This window comes from Trichomycterus rosablanca, chromosome 23, assembly GCF_030014385.1.
Source record: "Trichomycterus rosablanca isolate fTriRos1 chromosome 23, fTriRos1.hap1, whole genome shotgun sequence".
Taxonomy (NCBI): Eukaryota; Metazoa; Chordata; class Actinopteri; order Siluriformes; family Trichomycteridae; genus Trichomycterus; species Trichomycterus rosablanca.
Genome location: NC_086010.1, coordinates 9,082,557 through 9,103,232, shown reverse-complemented (window position 1 = coordinate 9,103,232; position 20,676 = coordinate 9,082,557). Strand labels below are relative to the sequence as shown.

General features: G+C 38.5%; 1 protein-coding gene across 1 annotated transcript in view; it reads right to left on the bottom strand.

Annotated features, from left to right (window-relative positions):
• tmx3b (thioredoxin related transmembrane protein 3b) overlaps positions 1 to 20,676 on the bottom strand; it is a 61,199-nt gene that overhangs the window by 25,303 nt on the left and 15,220 nt on the right. The window contains exons 8-14 of the mRNA XM_062985350.1: positions 19,814 to 19,891; positions 18,947 to 19,013; positions 9,816 to 9,914; positions 8,013 to 8,070; positions 7,528 to 7,581; positions 4,854 to 4,910; positions 839 to 968 (exon numbers count right to left, since the gene is read on the bottom strand). Of these exons, the coding sequence (XP_062841420.1) occupies positions 839 to 968; positions 4,854 to 4,910; positions 7,528 to 7,581; positions 8,013 to 8,070; positions 9,816 to 9,914; positions 18,947 to 19,013; positions 19,814 to 19,891 (543 nt within the window). The remainder of the gene's footprint in view (positions 1 to 838; positions 969 to 4,853; positions 4,911 to 7,527; positions 7,582 to 8,012; positions 8,071 to 9,815; positions 9,915 to 18,946; positions 19,014 to 19,813; positions 19,892 to 20,676) is intronic.

The window sequence follows — 20,676 nt, the reverse complement described above, 5'->3', positions numbered from 1 at the left end:
ACTAATATGCTGAGCCTAAGTACAGTGGAGCTGGGTTTAAATGTCTGACTTTGTCTTTTTCAAAACAAATTTGGGGAATTTTGGAGTTGAGGCTTTTTTTTTTTAAGGTCTGTAACAGCAAGACTTAATTAACTGTGGGCCATGAAACCAGTGATCCAGCAGATTTGAATTTATATCAGAACGTTTCTTGTGGGTTTTTCTTGGATTATATCTTCCCATCCAGACCAATTTACTTGGGCGGCACGGTGGCTAAGTGGGTAGCACTGTCGCCTCACAGCAAGAAGGTCCTGGGTTCGATCCCCATGTGGGGCGGTCCAGGTCCTTTCTGTGTGGAGTTTGCATGTTCTCCCCGTGTCCGTGTGGGATTCCTCCGGGTGCTCCGGTTTCCTTCCACAGTCCAAAGACATGCAAGTGAGGTGAATTGGAGACACTAAATTGTCTAAGACCGTGTTCGATATAACCTTGTAAACTGATGAACATTGTGTAATAAGTAACTACCGTTCCTGTCATGAATGTATCCAAAGTGTTAAATATGACAAACCAATTAACTTTCAGGGGTTTTCATTACCTGAGCATGAAGACGACTATACAGATGGTCCTGATAACTAACGCTGCATAGAAATTGTGCCAAATTACAGAAAAAAATCATCTATGATGTGGTTTTTGAAATATGCACAGTGATTTTAGACTTTAAAGATTGTTACAATTAGTAATTTCTCTTAGAACAAATTACAATTACAATTAACTTAAAAGATTGTATTTTAATAAGCCAGCAATATCACATCCACTTCAGTGCATTTTGTTTCTCATATCTGACATGTTTTGGGTTATTTCTCACCTGTGCCGTGCCATCCAGGACACTCCTGATGAATGCAATCAGCTGCTCCATACTCTCCACGGGCTCACTGGGTAGGAAGTACTGCTCGTTAGATGTGTTGAGAATGATGACAGAGGGAACAGCCACCTCGCTGCAGAGGAAAACAATGAAGAGCAGTCCACTTAAAATCTCCTAACAAATAGCCTCAATGCTCAGCATTCTGCAGAAACAACCTTTAATGTACAGAGGATGCCAACAGTCTGAGACCACTAGTGAAAATTCTTCTGTTATGCATTTTTCTTGAATTTATTAGAATGTATTTCATTACAAAGTAGTGGAGTTCGTGTCAGCCTCAGTGTATGTTGTCAATACAGCAAAAGAGAGCCGTGTCATAGGAGAAATTTTCAAATTCATATCAATTTTTAAAATTTCAATATTTCATTTAAATTGCTAGGTTGATGATGTCATTTTTATTACATTTACATTTTCAGCATTTAGCAGACGCTTTTATCCAAAGCGACTTACACAATGAGCGGAACACGATGAGCAATTGAGGGTCAAGGGCCTTGCTCAGGGACCCAACAGTGGCAACTTGGTGGTGGCGGGGCTTGAACCGGCAACCTTCTGTTTACTAGTCCAGTACCTTAACCACTGAGCTATCACTGGCCCCAACACTGGTTATTAAATATTATTTTATATATAATATATATTACAGCGGTAAAAATACGCTAGCACACCAGAGCTGGGATTTAGAATACATCGTATCGAATCTTTCGAACAGGTTTAGGGAACCAGATAGGGACCTCATAACTGATGCAATTATAACCCCTGCTTGCTGGTTGATGGCGTCTGCACAGAGTCGAGGAATAGTGCTGATAGGGTGTGGCTCTGTGCACAGGGCTGATTCGCATATAACCTCGGCTGGTGCAGGTGAAAAAATGCAGTTGGCTACTGTTCACGTGTCGGAGGGGGCGTGTGTCAGTTCGCTCTCCTCAGTCAGGGGCGGGGGTCAGCACCAGTAGAGAGAAAGCATGACACAATTGGGTAAAAATTGGACACGCTAAAAATCGGGAGAAAATGCATTAAAAAATGATTATCAAATTAATGAGAAAAAAAGCACTTTTACTAGTGGTCATAGACTTGGCCTTTATACTGTAACTGTTAAGCTGTCTTGATTTTCACTGAAAAATTTGATTGCATTTGCTTTCATGCCCTCTGAGAACAGAAAGAAGTGCCAAGTTGGCACAGCAGGGTCACACACGGCTTCTGGGTTCAAACCTTGACTTTGCTCAGTGTCTAATTTTGGGCACCTCTGGTCAAATCCCGGGCTTTTTTAATTCACTGTCAATCAAAATTCAAACCCAATTTCCAAAAAAAGTTACATAATTTGGTAAAACACAATAAACATAAAAATCTGGGATTTGTTCATTATTTTGAATTACTTGACTGACAAAAGTACAAAGAAAAGAGTTCCAATGTTTTCACTGGCCCGCTTGCATTTTGTAAATATAACCAAACTTCAATTTGGATGCCTGTACCACACTCAAAAAAAGTTGGGACAAAAAATGACTGTTTACCACTGTGTTAGCTTTCCTATTAATGACACTATTTAATCATTTGAGAACTGAGGACACTAATTGTTGCAGCTTTGCAAGGGGAGTTCTTGCCCATTCTTGCTTGAAGACTTCAGCTGTTCAACAGTCTGTTGTCGGCGTTGCCCGATTCTCCTCATAATGCACCATACATTTTTAATAGGCGACAAATTTGGACTGCAGGCAGGCCAGTCAAGTACATGAGCTCTGTCTATGAAACCACGCTGTAGTAGAGCATGCAGGATAAGGCCTGGCAATGTCTTGCTGAAATATCCATGTACATACCTACAGTATATAGTACATGGGTATACATATAGTATACAGTATATGTAATCCAGTCTGTGGGAACCAATTAACCCCCATACCTACTGTAGATGGTCCATTTTAACTTTAGAACAAGGAACCTGACGTCCGTATAATAAAAATAATCTCTACATTTATTTATACGTATTAATGTATATGAAATTTTGACATTTCTGTCATCCTACACTAGGCTGAATAGTTCCATACATTAAAATATAAATATATAACTATATAAATATATAAAATACATAAATGTTTAGATTTGACACTGGTAGAAATGAGTGGGATGTCACAATCAGTATTCGGACAGTCCTATTCAAAGCACTGTATTTAATAGCAGCTAAACCATATATTTACATGTACGGTGTTTAGCATTATATTTTATTCATATCCAAAGTGTCCCCTGTATACAACTATAATTAATAGTATACAAATTAGTGGACTAATTGGTGTCGTTACTGTGCTGACATATAATACAGTACATAGTACATGGTCTTTTATTCAGTATGCCAAATTCCCAGGTAGAAACTAAAGCGATTTAAGTTGGTAATTCTAACTGACATTATTAAATTATTATTATGTCTCTAAAAGTAGCCAAATATGCCTGAATAACCAAAATATGTTGATAAACTGTTCGCTTTAGATGGCTCTCCAAGCACTTTTGATCTGAACATGAGAGACTAGTATATTTGGGTTCCTCTAAAACATTTTCATAGTTTTAATATGGTAATTTTCGCATCAAATGCTAATTTCAAAGCTCATATTGTTAAATCATTATTACTGTGATTATAATTAGGTAATAATGTAATGACTGCAACAAGCCCATGAATAAAAAAATGGATATAAACCCAAGACGAAGGGAGAGAGAGAGAGAGAGAGAGAGAGAGAGAGAGAGAGAGAGAGAGAGAGAGAGAGAGAGAGAGAGAGACATAGTAATAAACTCAATGCTGGTTGATTGGATAAGTTTTATATTTACAGAGCATAGCCAGAAATAAAACATTTCCATGAGGATCCCGTAGGACAGGATTAGTGCTTTCTGACAAGCCAGCATTTCATCTGCAATGAGGCCATTTAAGTCCTCTGGTCTTAGTTATTGCATATTAATGGCATTATGCAGTTTTTATTCATCTAGCAAACCATAAAACTACACAAACGAAACAGGAGTAAAACACAACACATTGCTGCATTACTTACTGGTTTATTAATTTAAAGAGCAAGGTTATCAACACACCTCTAATATTTATGTAAGAAATCCATCTTAATTACTGCATGCACCCATTTAACAAAAAATGACTGCAAATAAACATTTTATATTATTATGATTTTATATTAGTCCTTTACATCACTGTGAAAAATCTGTAGCTCTCCTTTTTTTGCTGAACTGCTTTAATGTAGACACACCGCAAAGTTCACTCCAAAACTTTAATTCTGTTTTATTTAAGCCATTTAAAAGTAAAACTGCTTTTGTGTTTTAGATTACCCATATGTTGCATATGTTGAATTGTTTTCAACAGACAGATCAATTAATTGGTCCATCTGGTCCCCAACCACTGGGCCTCGGACCGGTACTGGTCTGTGGATCATTTATTACCGGGCCGCACAGAAAGAATAAATAGGGCAGTTGTAGCCTAGTGGTTAAGTTACTGGACTAGTAACCAAAGGTCGCTGGTTCAAGCCCCACCACTGCCAGGTTGCCACTGTTGGGCCCTTGAGCAAGGCCCTTAACCCTCAATTGCTTAGACTGTATACTGTCATGCGCTGATCTAGACAATTACATTTGATCATTATCATTATATTACCAATATAATCATGCCTACAAGCTCCTGTTTTAAAGTTTTTTTTAACTTTAAATTAATAGCTTTCACTGTGGTTCGACAAAGTCCTAGAGCCTTAGAAATGGCTTTCCAGACAAATATAATTTAACAATTTTTTTAAAACCTTTTAAAATCTCATATCATATTGCAGTTTATCGCTCCTATATAAACTTTATGGTGACTGCTTGAATTTTATAGTATATATCTATATTAATTAAACTTATAATTTGAGCTTGGCTGTGCTGAGTGAGATAAATCAGATTGGGATGTCAAGGTAAAACGGAGGGAGGTATAGATACAGCACATGAGGAAAAGAGATTTACTCACCCCATGATGAGGCTATTGATGTAGTCATTACCATCCATATGGCCAAACTGAAAGTCCCTGTGGATATTAAAGCGAGTGTATAAATGATTCTTTGGAATAAAGTAATGTAACTTCACCAAAAGTATGTGGACATTTTACCAAGTTCAAGTGTCTTCGCTTCACCCATTGCTAATGTTTACAAAATCAGTGACAAGCTTTAAATTATGTGGCAACAGTTTGGCAACATTTTGTCCTGTTCCAGAATGAGTGTACCCCTGTGTATTTATTTATTCATGAGGATTTTAACGTCATGTTTTACACACTTTGGTTACATGCATGACAGGACAGTAATTACTGGAAACTGATCCCAGGACTTTTTGCTGTGATGCGACCCTCACAGAGCTACCCACCGAGCAACCGTGCCGCCCCCTTGTGCATTAAAGGAGGTCTATAAAGGCATGGTTCGATGTGTTCTGATGTGTGCTGATTACAGAGCCCCTGACCTTTACAGAGCCCCTTTAACTCATTAAACATTTTTGGGATAAATTGCAAGCCAGGCCTCCTCATACAACATCAATGCATGAACTTACAATGCTCTTTTGACTATTTAAACAAAAACAAGCTCATGGTCAGGGGTTCACATTCAAAACCTATTTCCAAATATAAAAAAATTGATTCTTTTGAACCTTTTTAACAGACAAAATGACTTTTATCATTTGGTTGACCAACATGATTGTATTTTGTAAATAAAACCAAAATTAGAATCTGATCCGTGCACCAGACTAAACAATGTTGGGACGGGACAAAATAAGAGTCAAAAGTTCATAGAATATTTAGGTTACACTGTTTTAAAATATTCACAATAAGCAAGTGAATGGAAAACAGGTGTGGGTCTCATGACTGAGTATACCAAGGGCACCAAATTCTAAATGTGTTTATGATTACAAAATGCAATTAGGTTTTATAAAAATCTAAAAAATGAGGTTTGTACTTTTGGTCATTTAATGTACACTGGATAACTTGTGTCACCCACTGCTAATGTTTATCAATTCAATTAAAATTTTTGGGATGAATTGCTAGCCAGGCCTCCTCATACAACATCAATGCATGAACTTACAAATGCTCTTTTGACTATCTGAGCAAAAACAAGACAACCAAGACACTCAGGGCCAATCACAGCTAATCTGAAAAAGTGTTAATACTTTTGCACAGCACATTATTTCAAACACTTTGGTTTTAATCTACTTATATGGCTGTATTGTGATTCCCGCGTATTGATTTGGATATTTTGAAGCGGCATCTCTGGATATTTGAAAATGTTGGTTGGTGTTAGATTGATCAGGGCAGAAAAGTCTCAGCACAGATCTTGCAAACACTCTATTATTTTATTCCCAACTCCCCAAATGCATTAATGCAACAAATTCCGTGTATGTGGATCCACCAGGAGCCAGATGAAGGATCTATCTAAAACTTATATCCTGCACAAATATTTTATTCTCAGTGGAGGAAATCCCACAAAAATGCTCTCAGTTTTTTTTTTAATCTCCTAATGTTTTTCTTCTTTGTAATTCATTCTCCTCTGTCCATGGATCAGGCCAATATAAACTATCTGGAGACTTAATCTGAGCAGGAAGAAAGGCAGAAAAAACCTCATTGCCTGCATAGTAGAACTAAGTCTTCTTGTATAATGCTTGATAAGATGGAGAGTAATGAATTAGAGAGTCTTAATACAGGATCTTTCCAGATTCTTTTTTGATAAGCTTACCACAGACATTTTAATAAGGGTTTAGGTCTGGGACAGGGGTGGCAATAACAAAGGTTTGATTCTGTACGTGTATTCTGTGCACCCTTTTGGTCTAGATTTGTGCGTATGTTTTGAACTGAATTTTTTGCTAGTTACAACTTTCAGTTCAATTTAATTTTGTGTTTGTTTGATATGTGTTAATCCTATTTATTTAAAGTATCCTCCAGGCCAAAGAGGATAGGGGTCCCTGCTGAGTCTGGTTCCTCTCAAGGTTTCTTTCTGTAATTTTAAGGGAGTTTTTCCTTGCCACTGTCACCCTCGGCTTGCTCAATAGGGGTTTTTTGTCTGTTGGTCCTGGATTCTGTAAAGTTGATTTGAGACAATGTCCATTGTAAAAAGCGCTATATAAATAAATTTGACTTGACTTGACTTGGATCATTGTCCTGCTGGAAAATCCAACCATGACCAAGTTGTTCATATAAAAAGTGAGGAGTTAAACATTTTAATAGGACACTGTGTGCAGGTTGGTTATGATTCAATTGTCTGACTAATGACTGTTGGTTATAGGCTAAAATAAATGGACAAAATTGCATTTCTGAAGTTGCCTGAATGCATTGTGCAATTAAAGCAAATTCCTAGATACACTCCAAAATCTGGTAATAGCCATGAAGGGAGGAAAAACTCCATATTGTGCTCCCAGTCAGATGTCCACATACTTTTGGCCATACAGTATATCTAAATATCTCAATATTTAAGTCAGTTAATGTAAATACAAGGATCTTAATAAGAATATGCATTAATCTGACATCATGTTTGAAGTGATACAAAAGAGGTACGCTGACTACAACGCAAGCTTAATGTAATTTGTCATAAACGTTGCACTTTTTTCTTTGAAATATTTAGTAGACTCAGCTGTGCTGCTCTGGAGCACCTTTTCATCTTGTTTATTACCTGTTGAAGTGCTCCCTGTACTCAGTGGAGGCCCGCTGTATAAGATTCTTTAACCTATGTAAACACACATTAAGCAAAAAAGGTTAAAGTACAAAGGCTTTAAAGCAAGTCACACAAAATATATATACAGTATATATATACTTATATATATATATATATATATATATATATAAAAGAGTAAGGCTTTCGCTTGCATTGGCCCATTTTGGATATACTGAAATTCCAGATGCACTCTTCATGAAACCTTTGGTAGGAGAGAGCGGCCACAGGCTAGCACATGCCTCCACCGTGTGAAGCTGCTTGCCACATTTTTATTTCTGCCAGCAGTGGAATCTAACAACAATCCTCTTGGCATATTCTTACACCACTTATGCCAATGCCTACACCTTGAGGAAATATGTGAAACCCCATCCTGGCTTTTCTTTCTCTCAGACACCTGGCCAGACTTCTTGACACCCGTGAATTTTTATTACTGGTGCTTGTACCTTGTGCTGTTTTCTGTCGAATCCTTTTCATCGATGATAGCAATGGCCACCAATTTACCTGTCACAAAGAGGAAAGAACAAACATGTATCATGTACCATAACATTGTCTAAAAGAATGTGCAAAGAAAATCAATCATGTCTGCATTAATGTGATCCCTTTTGATGTTTCATAACTAAAGGACCTCGAGAAATGACAAACCATTTTTTCCCTGTGAGAAGAGTTCTGAATTGATGGGAATGAATCCAATAAAGGTGCTTTTGCTCTGAGACTATTTATTACTAGTCAGAGTGCCTGTGCCCCCTTGTGTTATCATGATATCACAACACTTCAAAAATCCTTATTCTAGAGACGGAAGTTTCAAAATGAAGTATATATGGACAGAATTAAGAGGGCACCAAAACATCACGTGGGCATAATACAGACTCAGCCTCCCTGTGTTGTTCTACACTATCAAAAAGAATTTTACTAGACTAGGACATGATTAAAGGGATTCATGTCCATTAATCCTATAGATCCGTAGCACACTCGAGCGCTGACTCACTTCGACCCATTTCAATGATGCTACGTGCATGTTTTAAATAAACCCTTGCAAAGAGCATTACAGTGTTAAAAGGACTAGAGTCCTCCAAAAACTGGACTCAGAATACTCAAAACAGTAAATGCACAAAACAAATTATAATAATGAATAACAGTGAGAACAGAAGTGTGACAGTGATGGTTTAACTTTTGACTTTTCTAGATGTAGAGCCCATTTTATTAAGACGATTTCTTATAGCACTTATACCTCAACAGAGGAAAACAAGGTTGCAGAAGACCTTGAAAAGCAATCATGAAGTGTGTATACTTGGGTGAAGGTTATGGGAATCTGCAATGGCCAAAAATACATCATTGTATTTCATTTGTTTGCAGTCCACTATATGGCCATGAGCTTTTTAAACAATTGGTATTAAAATTGAGTGATGTCTGTGTGATAATTTCAGATATCATTTCAACCACTCGTCTGAGAAGGCTTCTCATAAGACTAAAGTATGTCTGTGGGAATGTGTGCCCCATCAGTCAAAAGAGCATTTGTATGGCTGGGCACTGATGTTGGTCAAGAAAGCCTCAATTTGTTCCAAAGATGTTCAGTGGGGCAAATCAAATCAAATGAAATCAAATCAAATCAAGGTTTATTTGTCACATACATAGTCATACACAGTACAACTGGCAGTGAAATGCTTTTGTGACTGCTCCGCCACAGTAATTACAAATCTACAAAATAGTTAAAATATATATTTTACAAAAAAACATAGAATGTTTTTAATAGTAAGAATGTAGAAACATTAGAAAAATTAACAATATAATTAAAAAGAGCAATTTAAAGTGAACAAGTGTGTAAAGTGACAAGTAGTGCAGAAACTGTGCAACATAATGCTCTACAGATATGATTTTTACACAAATACTAAACTATACATATACATACATATATATATAAAAAGGCAGAGGTCAGGGCTCTGTGCAGGCCAGGGTTGTATGATTTGAGCAGTGTTTATACTTGGTGGGAGGGCATCTCCGATCCCACTGCAACCAGTTCCACTGCCCAGGTTTGTTTTTGGACCTTTCATATCTGTATACCTTGGTAAATAATGGCTACTGAAATAATAAAATTCACTAATTAAAAAGATTCGCAAACTTTTAAATTAAGCAGAGTGTTTTAACAGCATGTTTGCTCATCTTGTCTATTCACAAGTCTGATAATATGTTTGTTTGCTTGTGTGTTGTAATTAAAACCAGATGGCGTGTGCTATGATGTGGGCTAATACCAGTCTCTCCCAGCTCGTAGAGTGTGAAGCCGTCGATCTGCAGGTAACTTTGGAAGCGTTCCCTGTTCACCCACGATGATAAGCTGCCATCTTCGTACTCTGCAAACACAAGAATAAGAAAGCAAAGTGTAAGAAAGCAAAAAGCCTATCCTTTATTCCTAATAGTGCTGTTTTATGCAGACTGAAATTCAGAACAATATTAATAATTAATTTCAATGTCAGTGCAATGTGTACAACTGTCCTTATTTGTGTGAAAGAGGTTAAATTACAGTCTGAAAAACACTCAGCAGGGGTTTCTGAAAAAAACGCAGAATGACAAACGCTTTGGCAAATGTTTGCCGACGTGAGAAACGTTTACAAATGACGGACTACTAATGAGCGTCACCTCCAGCAAACACCCTCCTGTGATTCTGCTGTGGAGGATTTAAGCATTCAAGACACGGCGTACACATGCTAATAAGCTGGTCAGGTTTAAAAATGTAGTGCAAATATTTAAAACGTTAACGTTCCTAATTAAACCGGAGACACCACTTATACTCATCACAAAATACAAAAACACCAACATATTTTCTCTTGATGATACTTCGAAAGTCCCTCTCACTTTCCTCTTTAACCCAAAGGTGTTTAATGGCACTATGATCAGGGCTCAGTTTGGCTTGTAAAGCCATTTATAGCCACCATGTCCATGACTGTTGCCACAAAGTTAAAGGCCCAACATTTATTTTACATAACCGACTTAGGAGTCAGTGGGTGTGGCTGAAATACCTAAACTCAATGATTAAATTATAAGGGGTTTCCACATACTTTTGGCCATGTGGTCTATATCTGTGTCAGTTTCGTTAATCTTAACTGACAGCTTTTCTTTATGCGTGTGATGTGATTAATGTTGGACCAGCTGGTAGTTTTGTAGAGATTTTATAGATTAAAAAACATGAAGCATGGATGCACATAATAAATGATCGATTATTTAATACAATTAATTGTATACACCTGTTAGCACTGTATGCATGTGATGTGATTAATGTTGGACATGCTGCTGGTTTTGTAGAGATTTTAAATATTTAAAAAAACATGAAGCATGGAAGCATATGATAAATGGTCAATTATTTCATAAAATGAATTGTATACACCTGTTAGCACCGGACGCGGATGAAATACCTGAACTCAATAATAAGGTTGGGTACATACACCGATCAGCCATAACATTAAAACCACCTCCTTGTTTCTACACACATTTTCCATTTTATCAGCTTCACTTAGAAGCACTTTGTAGTTCTACAATTACTGACTGTAGTCCATCTGTTTCTCTGCATGCTTTGTTAGCCCCCTTTCATGCTGTTTTTCAATGGTCAGGACTCTCCCAGGATCACTACAGAGCAGGTATTATTTAGGTGGTGGATCATTCTCAGCACTGCAGTGACAATAACATGGTGGTGGTGTGTTAGTGTGTGTTGTGCTGGTATGAGTGGATAAGACACAGCAATGCTGGTGGACCTCACCGTCACTGCTGGACTGAGAATAGTCCACCAACCAAAAATATCCAGCCAACAGCACCCCATGGGCAGCGTCCTCTGACCACTGATGAAGGTCTAGAAGATGACCAACTCAAACAGCAGCAATAGATGAGCGATCGTCTCTGACTTTACATCTACAAGGTGGACCAACTAATAGAGTGGACAGTGAGTGGACACGATGCTGTGTCTGATCCACTCATACCAGCACCATGTCAGTGTCACTGCAGTGCTGAGAATGATCCACCACCCAAATAATACCTACTCTGTAGTGGTCCTGTGGGGGTCCTAATTATTGAAGAACAGGGTGAAAGCAGGCTAAAAAAAGCATGCAGAGAAACAGATGGACTTAGGTCAGTAATTGTAGAACTACAAAGTGCTTCTATATGGTAAGTGGAACTGATAAAATAGACAGAAACAAGGAGGTGGTTTTAATGTTATTGCTGATCAGTGCATGTACAGCAAGGTACATTATTACTGCATTATTACTACAGGAACATCCTGGACAGTTCAATCATGTCTGTGTAGATGCCTGGCCAGCTGACGGTAACACTGAGATTTGAACCCGGATTCCAGTGGTGGTGGGTAGTGTCAAAGATCACAGCACCACCCAAGCGCCAATTTTGTATTATTATTTATTAATTATTTAGTCAGGTAGGTGAAGCAAACGATTTTGTTCAACTGTTTTCAATAATGCATGATCAGTTGCTCAGTTCTTATCAAATACAACAATGCAATATTCAAGATGCATCCCATCCCTTTCTAATATACAAAGGTCATCATAAAAAAACACTTCATGCTGATAACTAATTCCTTGAAATGGAGTTGAAAATGAACATCTTTTCACTCCAGCAGCTCCAGATTTCACCTGAAGTCTCCAAGCTGTCTGCCAGAATGTAACCCCCATTTTAAGTAATCATTTACCACCGCTGTTAAACTTCTCATTAGACTCAAATTGTCCAGAAGTGCTCTCACTCACAGGTAAGCAATAGCTCTTATTTTCATGGACATAATTAGCAGATCTTGAATTTCTCATTACTTGCTAGAAGCAGTGTGCTGTTATAATCATTTAATCCTGACAGCTCGAGCCATTAAACTACAATGAACCATTTGTCTCGAAACTTGCGGCAATTTCGCTTTTTAAACACTGGAACACAGGAGACTGATGTTAACCCATTTGTACGTTGTATCAGGTATGTGCAGCATAAAGCTCTGTTTACGCCTGGCTTGTAGATGCTATGATCACAAGAGGTCGGTGATAATCAAAGGTGAATGTTACATTACTGAGATCTGATTAGTCAAACCACATTCTGAAGATGTACATAGCCATGGTGCCAACTTGAATTGCATCCTGAACGCATCTTAGAAGTGTCTAGTTACTAAAGTTGCCAGGTATGTGGTTTTCCAGTTTGAAAATAGTCCACCAACCAAAAATATCCAGCCAACAGCGTCCTCTGATCGCTGATGAAGATCTAGAAAATGACCAACTCAAACAGCAGCAATATGAGATGAGCGATCGTCTCTGACTTTACATCTACAAGGTGGACCAACTAGGTAGGAGTAAGTGGACAGTGAGTGGACACGGTATTTAAAAACTCCATCAGCATTGCTGTGTCTGATCCAGTCATACCAGCACAACACACACTAACATACCACCACCATGTCAGTGTCACTGCAGTGCTGAGAATGATCCACCACCTAAATAATACCTGCTCTGTGGCGGTACTGACCATTGAAGAAGTTGAATTGCATCCTGAACACATCTTAGGAGTGTCTAGTTACTAGAGTTGCCAGGTATGTGGTTTTCCAGCTTGCCAGCAATGATGTTCTATTTAATGCTTGGAAGTGTTTTTTTTTTTTAGTTTTTATTTAGATTTAGCAACTTGCACATGTAATTACATGGATTAGTGGTCACTTTACGTTTCCTCCTTGCTCCTTGTATTAAGTTAAGTTTGTTTGGATTTTAACATCATGTTCTACACTTTGATTACATTCATGACAGGAACAGTAGTTACTCGTTACACAAGATTCATCAGTTCACAAGTTTAATGTCATACACAGTCATGGGCAATTTTGTATCTGCAACTGGGAGGAAACCCACACAGACACGGGGAGAGCATGCAAAATCCACACAGAAAGAACCCGAACCGCCCCACCTGGGGATCGAACACAGGACCTTCTTGCTGTGAGGCAACAGTGCTATCCACTGAGCCACCATGCCGCCCTACTAAGTCAAGTCATATGGGGTGCCAGGTTAGTGCAACAGTTGATAACCTTACCCATTACCACTGAGACCTGAGTCCTGCCTGAGTCAACTTCTACTGTCTTGAGGCATTACCACAACAGGTGGAGAAACACATGGAGCTTAGCATGATACTGTACGTGTTGGGTTGTGGTTAAAAAACTGTGTAATCCAAATAAATTATGCTTTACAAAGATGCTTTTGCAAAGTTTCCATTGTGTCATTTCTTGAATGTTGTTTTGGTTGATGATTTCAATTCATTCAGAGTGTGTATGTGTCCTTCAGAAGCATTTCTGTGTGTTTTATCTTAAACAACATTTTTGCTTTTCACTTCTAGCCCTCCTACACAGCACAGCGTAGGTGTGTTAGAGAAGACAAATTGGTATCTATAACCAGGCATTTTTAAGGCTAATGCTTTACATTTGTATATATTATAATTAATATTGCATATACACTGATCATTTTATCAGCTCCACTCACCACATAGAAGCACTTTGTAGTTTTACAATTACTGACTGTAGTCATCTGTTTCTCTGCATGTGTTTATGCTGTTCAGGACTCTCCAAGGACCGCTACAGAGCAAGTATTACTTGGGTGGTGGATCATTCTCAGCACTGCAGTGACATTGACATAATGGTGGTGTGTTAGTGGGTAAGACACAGCAGCACTGATGGAGCTTTTAAACACCTCACTGTCACTGCTGGACTGAGAATAGTACACCAACCAAAAACATCCAGCCAACTGCGCCCCATGGGCAGCGTCCTGTGACCACTGATGAAGGTCTCAAAGATGACCAACTCAAACAGCAGCAATAGATGAGCGTTCATCTCTGACTTTACATCTACAAGGTGGACCAATTAGGTAGGAGTGTCTAATAAAGTGGACAGTGAGTGGACACGGTATTTAAAAACTCCAGCAGCGCTGCTGTGTCTGATCCACTCATACCAGCACAACACACACTAACACACCACCACCATGTCATCGTCACTGCAGTGCTGAGAGTGATCCTGACCATTGAAGAACAGCATGAAAGGGGGCGAACAAAGCATGTAGAGAAACAGATGGACTACAGTCAGTAATTGTAGAACTACAGAGTGCTTCTATATGGTAAGTGGAGCTGATAAAATGGACAGTGAGTGTAGAAACAAGGAGGTGGTTTTAATGTTATGGCTGATCAGTGTATATATATTAGGGCTGTCGAAGTTAACGCGATAATAACGCATTAACGCAATCTCAATTTAACGCGATTAAAAAAATTAGTGCCGTTAACGCAAATTCTAGTTCATGTTGAGACTTGACTGGTAGAACCAACGTTTTAATGTCGGACTTGCCACCGTTGTTCATTTGCGGTTTGTTAAAATAATATAACTGAGCGTCGTAGGGATGCTACGGAGCCCCTAAGGTGACATCCTCTGAAAAAAAAATAACGCGTGGCCACGACTTAGTAACGCGTTCCCACGCCTTATTAACGCGTGGCCACGACTTACTTAACGCGTTCCCACGCCTTACTAACGCGTGGCCACGACTTAGTAACGCGTGGCCACGACTTACTTAACGCGTTCCCACGCCTTACTAACGCGTGGCCACGACTTACTTAACGCGTTCCCACGCCTTAGTAACGCGTGGCCACGACTTACTTAACGCGTTCCCACGCCTTAATAACGCGTGGCCACGACTTAGTAAGGAGTGGGAATGAGATCGTGGCCACGACTTAAAAAGGTTGAAACAGTTGAATATTGTTTACTCTGTTTACTTTCTTGACTATCGTGTCAATAAACAGAATGGATGATTAAAGCATTGTACTTGCTTACTTTATATTTATTACATCTACAACAGTAGCGAACATTAACGTGTGTATAAACATTACTATGACAACTCGCATACGTCTGTGTGTGCGTAACAGTTCCGTACTGAAACATAAAACCATCACACGTTCCATACATTAACACATGTTGTTAGGGGAAACAGTTGAATGTGGTGTGATCATCTGTTACACCCAGGAGGGAGACTGCATATTACATCAAGGCTCCAAAACAAACAATCTACGGCTAACAACATGTGTTAATGTATGGAACGTGTGATGGTTTTATGTTTCAGTACGGAACTGTTACGCACACACAGACGTATGCCAGTTGTCATAGTAATGTTTATACACACGTTAATGTTCGCTACTGTTGTAGATGTAATAAATATAAAGTAAGCAAGTACAATGCTTTAATCATCCATTCTGTTTATTGACACGATAGTCAAGAAAGTAAACAGAGTAAACAATATTCAACTGTTTCAACCTTTTTAAGTCGTGGCCACGATCTCATTCCCACTCCTTACTAAGTCGTGGCCACGCGTTATTAAGGCGTGGGAACGCGTTAAGTAAGTCGTGGCCACGCGTTACTAAGGCGTGGGAACGCGTTAAGTAAGTCGTGGCCACGCGTTACTAAGGCGTGGGAACGCGTTAAGTAAGTCGTGGCCACGCGTTACTAAGTCGTGGCCACGCGTTAGTAAGGCGTGGGAAAGCGTTAAGTAAGTCGTGGCCACGCGTTAATAAGGCGTGGGAACGCGTTACTAAGTCGTGGCCACGCGTTATTTTTTTTTCAGAGGATGTCACCTTAGGGGCTCCGTAGGATGCACTTGCATAATAAAGAAATAAATACACGGTATATTCACAAGTTGTCGGGAGCAAAACACTTTATTAACTTAATCTGTTACGGCACTGAATACCGGAGTCAAGCACGCTAGTCCATGAACTATGGAAGCCCCAAAAGGGTCAAAACACACTCACTTCGTGTAGAAACGTCCACTTTTCACATTTCACTTAAAAAACCTTGTTTTCTATAACATTTACACAGATTTTATTTAATGCGATTAATCGCGATTAACTATATGAAATTCTGAGATTAATCGCGATTAAAATTTTTAATCGTTTGACAGCCCTAATATATATATATATATTAATTTGAGGTGGAAAGTAAACAAAGTACCTGAAGAAAAATTTGTAAGGACATGGCGAGAACATAAACACCTTACAGTCACCAGAGAGAAAGATCAAACTCAAGTTTGCACCACCACGCCACCCATATAAGCTTTGTATGCAAGTGTTCTAGTTCCTATGGGAATGAACCATTATTTGGAAAAAAATTTATTATGAAATCCAGTGGTGCACTTCAAATTAGGGGTTCAGGGAAAAAAAAAACACATCATTTTAAATCTTGCTCACAGCTATAGAACCATCACTCTGACAGCTCCGCATCCAGAAATGGTTACTGCAAAGTAGGTGCCTTGTCTGGAAAGTAAAAGCACTTTGTGGGAACATTTATCTTTGTTGACGTTTTATCTTAATAATAGAGGAAGAAATGTTGACAAGACGGCATGATTCTGCCTGAAAACATGCCAGTCTGCGTCAGTCTCACAAGCTTTCAGTGAAATACAAATATGTGGATAAAATTAGTGTGTCTGAACTAGTAATTACCATTAAAACTATTACAACAGACTTATACAGAAACATAAATATTATATTATATACACTGATCTGCCAAAATATTAAAACAACAAACAACATGCCTATGGCAATGCCTATTACGAAACAAACGTGCATGCCATGGTCAGGAATATATTAAATTAAATGTTGCTGCTGGTAGATACTCATAAGTCATGTATTAAATGCAGCAGATGTGATCAGCATAAAGACCCGAATTACACTGATAAGAGCCAAATCATTAATGCCAAATGACTGGGTTGCGGAATCAATAGGCATTCATGGTGGTCCAAGGAGGAACAAGGTTGTTGGACGGCCAAGACTTATTGGCGTCAGAGGACATAAAAGGCTGAACAGAACGGCTACTGTGGTTCAAATGTGGTTCAAAGATCATTTAAATCCTGGTGATGAGGTGAATGTGTCAACACAGTGCACCAAACCCTTCTGTGTTTGGGGTCAATCACAGAGCCCATGCTAACTCCTATCCACCCAAACTGTACAATGGACCAATGGTAGAACGTCGACTGGTCTGAAAAATCCCATTTTATCCTGGATCACGTGGACAGCCGGGCACATGTGCATTGTTTACTAGTAAAAGGGTGGCACCAGGATGCACTGTAGGACAATCCACTTGACAGTGTGAGGGATATGGAGGGCATAACATTTCTTACAAAGCTCCACAACTTTGGAATAATCTCCCTGCCTCTGTTCGGGACTCAGACAGTCTTCTATGTTAAAGTCTAGATTGCAAACATATACGTGTATATATATATAGGTGCAGAGCTTGGGGGTTCATGACATTGTTACCTGCTCGCTCTCAATTTTAGTTGTGCTGTAATAATTAGGGGTGCCGGAGTCTAAAGCTACTCTCTGTAAAACTGATATTTTACTCTTAACGGTTTCACATTGTAACTACAACTTCTGTTGTTTTACCCCGAGGTGGTTCTGACTGAAACCTGTTCACCCTCTCGAGGTTAAAGACCGCAAGTCGAGACTGCAGTGCCAACAATGCTGCTTCTACTAAATGTGACGGGAACCTGGCCTGTTTGCACCAAAAATGTCCAGAACTTACAACGGACTTCATCACAGACTGGACTAAACAATGAAGAACTCACATTATTTTATTTTATTGCTAGTTATAACTTTCCGTTTGTTTTGTGTTTGTATGATTTATGTAAATCCTATTTATTTAAAGTATCCTCCAGGCCACCCAAGAAGGATGGGTCCCTGCTGAGTCTGGTTCCTCTCAAGGTTTCTTTCTGTAATTTTAAGGGAGTTGCCACTGTCGCCCTCGGCTTGCTCAATAGGGGTTTTTTCTCTGTTGGTCCTGGATTCTGTAAAGTGGCTTTGAGACAATGTCCATTGTAAAAAGCGCTATATAAATAAATTTGACTTGACTTGACAACATGACTCTCTAAGAGAATCCATCAGTGGCTGCTGTTAATAAACGGCTGGAAACTAAACGAGTGTCAAGTGCAAGCAATAGTCTGTGGCAAAGGCGCTGTTGTGAGGAATTGGAAATGACTATTGATTGTAACACAAAAATGGGTAAAATGGAAATAGAAAATACAAACAGCAAAGCCACTAATTATACTATCTGCAATCAGCCCTAGGTAGAAACAAGTGGAATTTTTAATTAGTTTTAGTGAATGATGGAGGTCAATAATACAAAAAACTGCATACAAAATAATCTACAAAGGCCTTTCAGCATTAAAAAAAATAACTATGAATCCTGTACAGGTTTAAAGAATTAGAATCTGGAGTGATTTTTCATTAAGTCTTAACAGTATAAATAATCAAAAGCCAAAAGTCGTTGTTAATATCCCCGGCTTTCACATTCAGTCCTTTAATAGATTATTTTATTATACACTGCATATTAGTTCTGTTAGAATGATTCATGACTTACCATCGTAGGTGAAGTAAGAGCCGTCCTTGAACACGACCACGGCAGGCAGTTCAGGCAAAGTCACATGCTTTAGGAATAAAAAAAAGTGTAAATAAGTCATGTTTGTCGGGCGCAGGCGTACTTTGATGCAGGATACTTTTACTGAATCAGCATTTTATTCTCTATGGCCACTTTTATTTTTTTTCGTGATCTACTGGATGACTTTCAAGTACTCTCAAAACATCTTTTTAAAAAATCTGAGTACCTTTGTGATGCCATGTATAGCATCGTGTAGGTGGTCAGATGGCACAGGGCAAAATTTTGCTAGCCTACTACTACTGAAATCTGAGGTTTAAATCTCTATTGACTGGTTGGGCATATGCATGGACGTGATCGGCCAATTTCCTGGTGGGTGGGATGGGTTGCGTCAGAAAGGGAATCCGGCGTAAAAACTGCCCGACTACACCTCTCATAAGTGTTATTACCTAAGGGGAATTATTATGCTGCCAACTGTGGCAACAGTTAGGGAAGGACATGTGCACCAAGCAAAGTCCATTAAAAACATGGTTTGAAGTGAACAAGTAAAGGTGCTAGAATGGCTTGCCAGCAGTCCAGAAATATCCCTCACTAAAAACTTGTAGTGCACTATTAAGTGCAATATAGTGCAATATAATCTCACTGTTTATCAGCAACATTGCGTCATGCAAAAATTGTGTGTGTTGGGAGGGAAAGGGGGTCGAACCTCAGATCAGATCCAAAATCATTAAAAAGATAATTAAAGGTGATATAATACAAAACCATCACATTCAAAATTAAAAGCCATTCATTTTATAATAAAATCTATTGTTATTATACTGTTATATACTGTATACTCTTATCAAATCTCACCTTTGGTAAGACCTCCTCCGAGGCTGAGAAGAAGTAGGTGTAAACAATAAGTTCAGAGGCCACTTCTGTGTACTTCTCCTGCAATCACAAACAGCATGTCAGAATGTGTTACTATTAGGGATGTAACGATGCACCACAAGACAGTTAAAAATCGATTCACATGTGTAACGATTCAAATCGGTATAAATGTATAATGAATCGATATTCACTTTAAACAGCAGGGGGGAATTGGCGCTATTCACCTCGCCTGGTTGACGTCACTACAGGGTTGCCAGGTTCGGAATTTAGTTATGTGAGTATACTTTCTTTATTTGTATTATTCATTAATTTATTTAATGTGGGATTTATTTCATTTCAGTTTTTTTTACACAAAAAAAGGAATGTGCAGCATTGTTTTGCAGAGTTTGTACCTACCTCAGAAATAAAATGGCATTAATTATTTAGATAAATACAGTATTTTATTTATTTATTTATTTTAAAGAAAAATGAAAACTTTGTCATAATTTGTCTTCAATTTAATTTTGTTTAAAAAAAATCTGGAAAAAATCGTATCGTATACCAAGTATCGTGAATCGCATCGCATCGTGGGTAGAGTGTATCATTACATCCCTAGGTACTATATTACATAGCTGAAGACATCCTATTTCTAACAAAGCCCTTCTTGCCCAATTTACTCCAATTAGGCCTTCAACTGTGTTTAATAAGATCTTACTCTGTAAAAACTAACAACCATTTTTTTAATAGCCACAGTAACCACCCACCATACATATCATATAATCCAGTTTACTGCAGCTGATAGGTACATATACTTCAATTATACCCCCCTTGTTGCACAGTTTTCATAATAATGCTCCATATTAATG